The sequence below is a fragment of the Procambarus clarkii genome, chromosome 23, assembly GCF_040958095.1.
Source record: "Procambarus clarkii isolate CNS0578487 chromosome 23, FALCON_Pclarkii_2.0, whole genome shotgun sequence".
Lineage (NCBI taxonomy): Eukaryota > Metazoa > Arthropoda > Malacostraca > Decapoda > Cambaridae > Procambarus > Procambarus clarkii.
The window spans coordinates 23,886,834-23,895,556 of record NC_091172.1 but is presented as its reverse complement, the minus strand read 5'-3'; the positions used below and the strand labels follow the sequence as shown (position 1 = coordinate 23,895,556).

Genomic DNA, 8,723 nt, shown 5'->3' with positions numbered 1-8,723 from the left:
GGACTCACACTCACCAGGACGGACTCACACTCACCAGGACGGACTCACACTCACCAACACGAACTCACACTCACATGGACGGACTCACACTCACCAGCACGGACTCACACTCACCAACACGGACTCACACTCACATGGACGGACTCACACTCACCAGCACGGACTCACACTCACCAGGACGGACTAACACTCACCAACACGGACTCACACTCACCAGGACGGACTCACACTCACCAGGACGGACTCACACTCACCAGGACGGACTCACACTCACCAGGACGGACTCACACTCACCAGGACGGACTCACACTCACCAGGACGGACTCACACTCACCAGGACGGACTCACACTCACCAACACGAACTCACACTCACATGGACGGACTCACACTCACCAGCACGGACTCACACTCACCAACACGGACTCACACTCACATGGACGGACTCACACTCACCAGCACGGACTCACACTCACCAGGCCGGACTAACACTCACCAACACGGACTCACACTCACCAGGACGGACTCACACTCACCAGGACGGACTCACACTCACCAGGATGGACTCACACTCATCAGGACGGACTCACACTCGCCAGGACGGACTCACACTCACCAGGACGGACTCACTCACCAGGACGGACTCACACTCACATGGACGGACTCACACTCACATGGACGGACTCACACTCACCAGCACGGACTCACACTCACCAGGACGGACTCACACTCACCAGGACGGACTCACACTCACCAGGACGGACTCACACTCACCAGGACGGACTCACACTCACCAGGACGGACTCACACTCACCAGGACGGACTCACACTCACCAGGACGGACTCACACTCACCAGGACGGACTCACACTCACCAACACGAACTCACACTCACATGGACGGACTCACACTCACCAGCACGGACTCACACTCACCAACACGGACTCACACTCACATGGACGGACTCACACTCACCAGCACGGACTCACACTCACCAGGACGGACTAACACTCACCAACACGGACTCACACTCACCAGGACGGACTCACACTCACCAGGACGGACTCACACTCACCAGGATGGACTCACACTCATCAGGACGGACTCACACTCGCCAGGACGGACTCACACTCACCAGGACGGACTCACTCACCAGGACGGACTCACACTCACCAGGACGGACTCACACTCACATGGACGGACTCACACTCACCAGCACGGACTCACACTCACCAGGACGGACTCACACTCACCAGGACGGACTCACACTCACCAGGACGGACTCACACTCACCAGGACGGACTCACACTCACCAGGACGGACTCACACTCACCAACACGGACTCACACTCACCAGGACGGACTCACACTCACCAGGACGGACTCACACTCACCAGGATGGACTCACACTCACCAGGACGGACTCACACTCACCAGGACGGACTCACACTCACCAACACGGACTCACACTCACCAACACGGACTCACACTCACCAGGAGGGACTCTCAAGAGGGCGGTCTCGTATTCACCAAAGGCTTTAAGAGACACCCCCCCCCATGATATATGAGGGTTCAACCCTTATATGAATTTGCATATATTAAATATTAAAGAACACAAAGAGAGTTTATTCTCTCTGCGAGTCAGCAAAAGTTGCAACATAAGAATTCTGTCTACACTAATGTGTTTCTTCTCCTTAATGATGTCCAAATTAACATTTTGTGTCACACAGAAGACCGTGGGACAACTTTAAGGTTTCCGTTGCTTTTACTCTCGACGTGCAACGCGTCGGGTGCTGTCGCCGCTCAGACAAATTGCAATTATGTCGTGTTTTTCCTGCAATTCTTCCCCTGGGGGGAGGTTCTTCTATTATATGAGTGGTAGATGCGCCACACTTCCCACACCTCCACCCCCAGGCCTTCCCTCTCAACCTACCTCCACCCCCAGGCCCTCCCCACAACCTACCTCCACCCCCAGGCCTTCCCTCTCAACCTACCTCCACCCCCAGGCCCTCCCCACAACCTACCTCCACCCCCAGGCCCTCCCCACAACCCACCTCCACCCCCAGGTCCTCCCCACAACCTACCTCCACCCCCAGGCCCTCCCCACAACCTACCTCCACCCCCAGGCCCTCCCCACAACCCACCTCCACTCCCAGGCCCTCCCCACAAGCTACCTCCACCCCCAGGCCCTCCCCCACAACCTACCTCCACCCCCAGGCCCTCCCCACAACCTACCTCCACCCCCAGGCCCTCCCCACAACCCACCTCCACCCCCAGGCCCTCCCCACAACCCACCTCCACCCCAGGCCCTCCCCACAACCCACCTCCACCCCCAGGCCCTCCCCACAACCCACCTACTTGTGGGTTGACACCCATGACACCCACAGCTCCCTGACAAGAGGGAGCAAGCTCAGTTTAGCTGCCAACACCCCACATCGTGTCAGCAAGGCGGACCGTCCGCCTTCTTTCATAACTCATACTGAATGTCCCATTTCTAAACTTATTCCTTCACCAGTACCAACTCTTTACTCAATTCTTATTTTCACAAAAGAATGTGACCACCACCAGGTCACCCATCACATGCCCCACACATGGTGAAACGACCCTTGGGCACTCGAGGCCTGGCCACAGACCTGCCCACAGGCCTGCCCACAGACCAGCCCACAGGCCTGCCCACAGACCTGCCCACAGGCCTGCCCACAGACCTGCCCACAGGCCTGCCCACAGACCTGCCCACAGGCCTGCCCACAGACCTGCCCACAGGCCTGCTCTCAGACTTGCCCACAGGCCTGCCCACAGTATTTATTTTACCGGCGTAAAGGTAATAGAGGCAAAGGCGAGGGAAAGGTTTAGATATGGGAAATATAGCGAGTTATGAAAGCAGGCGGACTGTCCGCCTTGCTGACACGATGTGTGGGTGTTGGCAGCTAAGCTAAGCTTGCTCCCTCTTGTCAGGGAGCTGTAAGCGTGTCACATACACACAACTTCGCTTCGCGTGCACTTCAGCATATAATGGATATGTATAGATGAATACATTTACATACGTATGTATGCGTGACACTGACATACACCCGAGGCTACACAGTACCAGCCTGAGAAACAAGACGTCTGACCTTCCCTCCAATACTGCCGTGAAGGAGCACTGGCGTGTCTCCACTACCTCCCCCCCCCCACCTCCGTCACCAGGGTGGGGGGGTGGGGGTCGCCCCTCAGCCATGTCTCCAAGGGTCTCCTGCCCGCCTGCCAAGATACAAAGTGGTCCCCCACACAACCCCTTGCCCAATTTGGCCTTAGACCTCGGGGGGCACTTTCCTCAGGTTTTCCATTGTCTGTCTGTTCCTGGAGGCTGGTCGGCTTTGCCGTTCATTATAGACGCTCTCAGAGGCTCTCCGGCGGGAATTTACAAGGATTTACGTAAATTAGGGACCTAACCTCTGGGGACACCAGTAAATTAGAGGCTTTAGCGCGTGAGGCAGGTGTAGGAGGAGACACTTGCTCGGTTCACTTACCATCACCGTTACCGGAGAAGTCGACCTTATGGCTGGCTGGTATACCACTGTCTTCCTGCCCACCCACATTACCCACACCCAGATGCTCGCTGAAGTGACTATGTTGTTGTTGTTGTTGTTTAAGATTCAGCTACTGGGAACTAAAAGTTGCAAGTAGCACGGGCTATGGTGAGCCCGTGATGGACTTACCTGGAGCGGGGCTGAAACTTGCGAAGTGACTATATAGGAGCTCCTTTCATATCTATATAATGTCACACACACATATTGTGTCCCATGATTTACAGTGTAACCCACCCATCAGTGTCTGAATTCCGTCCCCCTTTTTTTTTGAGGAAACAAATGGTTCAACTAAATTATATTTTCACCCTCGTGAGTAAGTCTATTGTGCTCTTTGAAAGTCAGGACTTCCGGCGTGATTACTCCCCTGATTTTTAACATTGCTTTCTCTTTCAATAGTGAGGGTTGACTGTGGCTGTGTTGTAGGGCTTCGACGTGTTCATCCCCTTTTGATATTTTCGTGTTTTGTTCCCCATAGCGCAGTAGCTGGAACTTATCCTCGTTAAACATCATGTTATTCTCTGTGGCCCCAATGAATGACCTGATTAACGTCAGATTGTGTGTGTGTGCTGCCGACCTCTATATTGTCTACTCACTTATAAGTCCTATAGTGTCATCTGCAAAGATGCTATATTATTATGTTTTGTATCTTGGTGTCTATGTCCGACATGAGGATGCGAAAATGCACCGGAGCACAGCACCCTGGGGGACTGAGCATAGTATCCTGGGGGGACTGAGCACAGTACCCTGGGGGGACTGAGCACAGTACACTGGGGGGACTGAGCACAGTACCCTGGGGGGACTGAGCACAGTACCCTGGGGGGACTGAGCACAGTACCCTGGGGGGACTGAGGACAGTACCCTGGGGGGACTGAGCACAGTACCCTGGGGGGACTGAGCACAGTACCCTGGGGGGACTGAGCACAGTACCCTGAGGGGACTGAGCACAGTACCCTGGGGGACTGAGCACAGTACCCTGGGGGGACTGAGCACAGTACCCTGGGGGGACTGAGCACAGTACCCTGGGGGACTGAGCACAGTACCCTGGGGGACTGAGCACAGTACCCTGGGGGGACTGAGCACAGTACCCTGGGGGGACTGAGCACAGTACCCTGGGGGACTGAGCACAGTACCCTGGGGGGACTGAGCACAGTACCCTGGGGGGACTGAGCACAGTACCCTGGGGGGACTGAGCACAGTACCCTGGGGGGACTGAGCACAGTTCCCTGGGGGGACTGAGCACAGTACCCTGGGGGACTGAGCACAGTACCCTGGGGGGACTGAGCACAGTACCCTGGGGGACTGAGCACAGTACCCCGGGGGGACTGAGCACAGTACCCTGGGGGGACTGAGCACAGTACCACGGGGGGACTGAGCACAGTACCCTGGGGGACTGAGCACAGTACCCCGGGGGGACTGAGCACAGTACCCTGGGGGGACTGAGCACAGTACCCTGGGGGACTGAGCACAGCACCCCGGGGGGACTGAGCACAGTACCCTGGGGGGACTGAGCACAGTACCCTGGGGGGACTGAGCACAGTACCATGGGGGGACTGAGCACAGTACCCTGGGGGGACTGAGAACAGTACCCTGGGGGGACTGAGCACAGTACCCTGGGGGGACTGAGAACAGTACCCTGGGGGGACTGAGCACAGTACCCTGGGGGACTGAGCACAGCACCCTGGGGGGACTGAGCACAGTACCCTGGGGGGACTGAGCACAGTACCCTGGGGGGGACTGAGCACAGTACCCTGGGGGGACTGAGCACAGTACCCTGGGGGGACTGAGCACAGTACCCTGGGGGGACTGAGCACAGTACCCTGGGGGGACTGAGCACAGTACCCTGGGGGGACTGAGCACAGTACCCTGGGGGGACTGAGCACAGTACACTGGGGGACTGAGCACAGTACCCTGGGGGGACTGAGCACAGTACCCTGGGGGGACTGAGCACAGTACCCTGGGGGACTGAGCACAGTACCCTGGGGGGACTGAGCACAGTACCCTGGGGGGACTGAGCACAGTACCCTGGGGGGACTGAGCACAGTACCCTGGGGGACTGAGCACAGCACCCTGGGGGGACTGAGCACAGTACCCTGGGGGACTGAGCACAGAACCCTGGGGGGACTGAGCACAGTACCCTGGGGGGACTGAGCACAGTACCCTGGGGGGACTGAGCACAGTACCCTGGGGGGACTGAGCACAGTACCCTGGGGGGACTGAGCACAGTACCCTGGGAGGACTGAGCACAGTACCCTGGGGGACTGAGCACAGTACCCTGGGGGGACTGAGCACAGTACCCTGGGGGGACTGAGCACAGTACCCTGGGGGGACTGAGCACAGTACCATGGGGGGACTGAGCACAGTACCCTGGGGGGACTGAGCACAGTACCCTGGGGGGACTGAGCACAGTACCCCTGGGGGACTGAGCACAGTACCCTGAGGGGACTGAGCATAGTACCCTGGGGGACTGAGCACAGTACCCTGAGGGGACTGAGCACAGTACCCTGGGGGACTGAGCACAGTACCCTGGGGGGACTGAGCACAGTACCCTGGGGGGACTGAGCACAGTACCCTGGGAGGACTGAGCACAGTACCCTGGGGGGACTGAGCACAGTACCCTGGGGGGACTGAGCACAGTACCCTGGGGGGACTGAGCACAGTACCCTGGGAGGACTGAGCACAGTACCCTGGGGGGACTGAGCACAGTACCCTGGGGGGACTGAGCACAGTACCCTGGGGGGACTGAGCACAGTACCATGGGGGGACTGAGCACAGTACCATGGGGGGACTGAGCATAGTACCCCTGGGGGACTGAGCACAGTACCCTGAGGGGACTGAGCATAGTACCCCTGGGGGACTGAGCACAGTACCCTGAGGGGACTGAGCACAGTACCCTGGGGACTGAGCACAGTACCCTGGGGGACTGAGCACAGTACCCTGGGGGACTGAGCACAGTACCCTGAGGGGACTGAGCACAGTACCCTGGGGGACTGAGCACAGTACCCTGGGGGGACTGAGCACAGTACCCTGAGGGGACTGAGCACAGTACCCTGGGGAACTGAGCACAGTACCCTGGGGGGACTGAGCACAGTACCCTGGGGGGACTGAGCACAGTACCCTGGGGGACTGAGCACAGTACCCTGGGGGACTGAGCACAGTACCCTGGGGGGACTGAGCACAGTACCCTGAGGGGACTGAGCACAGTACCCTGGGGGACTGAGCACAGTACCCCAGGGTACTGTGCTCAGGCAGTAACGTGTCAGGCAACAACGTGTCAGGCAGTAACGTGTCAGGCAACAACGTGTCAGGCAACAACGTGTCAGGCAGTAACGTGTCAGGCAGCAACGTGTCAGGCAGCAACGTGTCAGGGAACAACGTGTCAGGCAGCAACGTGTCAGGCAACAACGTGTCAGGCAGTAACGTGTCAGGCAACAACGTGTCAGGCAGCAACGTGTCAGGGAACAACGTGTCAGGCAACAACGTGTCAGGCAGTAACGTGTCAGGCAGCAACGTGTCAGGGAACAACGTGTCAGGCAGCAACGTGTCAGGGAACAACGTGTCAGGCAGCAACGTATCAGGCAACAACGTGTCAGGCAGCAACGTGTCAGGGAACAACGTGTCAGGCAGCAACGTGTCAGGCAGTAACGTGTCAGGCAGCAACGTGTCAGGGAACAACGTGTCAGGCAACAACGTATCAGGGAACAACGTGTCAGGCAGCAACGTGTCAGGCAGTAACGTGTCAGGCAACAAAGTGTCAGGGAACAACGTGTCAGGCAGCAACGTGTCAGGCAACAACGTGTCAGGCAGCAACGTGTCAGGCAGCAACGTGTCAGGGAACAACGTATCAGGGAACAACGTGTCAGGCAGCAACGTGTCAGAGAACAACGTGTCAGGCAGCAACGTGTCAGGCAACAACGTATCAGGGAACAACGTGTCAGGCAGTAACGTGTCAGGCAACAACGTATCAGGCAACAACGTGTCAGGCAGCAACGTGTCAGGGAACAACGTGTCAGGCAGCAACGTGTCAGGCAGCAACGTGTCAGGGAACAACGTGTCAGGCAGCAACGTGTCAGGCAACAACGTATCAGGCAACAACGTGTCAGGGAACAACGTGTCAGGCAGCAACGTGTCAGGCAACAACGTATCAGGCAACAACGTGTCAGGGAACAACGTGTCAGGCAGCAACGTGTCAGGGAACAACGTGTCAGGCAGCAACGTGTCAGGCAGTAACGTGTCAGGCAGCAACGTGTCAGGCAGCAGCAGCACTACACACTTCCCAGGTGTCACAAGCACATCTCTTTACTTCGTCCTGCGAAATGTAAAATTGTCTCGCAACTTGAAAATGCCTGGAATACTGATGTCGCTCCTGCTGGCGAGGACCAGCTTCCTGAGCACTGTTGGTGCACAATACTGGTGACGTCGCTGCCTGGCGAGGACCTATCTTCCTGAGCAGTGTTGGTGCACAATACTGGTGACGTCGTTCCTGCTGGTGAGGACCTGCTTCCTGAGCAGTGTTGGTGCACAATACTGGTGACGTCGCTGCCTGGCGAGGACCAGCTTCCTGAGCAGTGTTGGTGCACAATACTGGTGACGTCGCTGCCTGGCGAGGACCAGCTCCCTGAGCAGTGTTGGTACACAATACTGGTGACGTCGCTGCCTGGCGAGGACCAGCTTCCTGAGCAGTGTTGGTGCACAATACTGGTGACGTCGCTGCCTGGCGAGGACCAGCTTCCTGAGCAGTGTTGGTACACAATACTGGTGACGTCGCTGCCTGGCGAGGACCAGCTTCCTGAGCACTGTTGGTGCACAATACTGGTGACGTCGCTGCCTGGCGAGGACCAGCTTCCTGAGCACTGTTGGTGCACAATACTGGTGACGTCGCTGCCTGGCGAGGACCAGCTTCCTGAGCACTGTTGGTGCACAATACTGGTGACGTCGCTGCCTGGCGAGGACCAGCTTCCTGAGCACTGTTGGTGCACAATACTGGTGACGTCGCTGCCTGGTGAGGACCAGCCTCCTGAGCAATGTTGGTGCACAATACTGACGTCATTACATCAAGACACTAAAGTGCTCCCCTGAACGGGGTGAGGATAGCTTCAGCTACCTCATCTTTGTGTGTGTGTCTTTGTACCTCAATAAACGTATTTAAATTCGAATTTGA

The 8,723-nt window shown here is 57.4% G+C and overlaps 1 protein-coding gene across 1 annotated transcript; it reads left to right on the top strand.

Moving 5' to 3' along the window:
- Positions 1-2,587: 2,587 nt before the first annotated feature.
- Positions 2,588-7,979, top strand: LOC123763862 (protein rtoA-like). The gene is made up of 2 exons (XM_069329736.1): positions 2,588-2,783; positions 6,811-7,979. Exons 1-2 carry the CDS (start codon positions 2,588-2,590, stop codon positions 7,977-7,979), a joined length of 1,365 nt encoding a protein of 454 aa, XP_069185837.1.
- Positions 7,980-8,723: the final 744 nt, after the last annotated feature.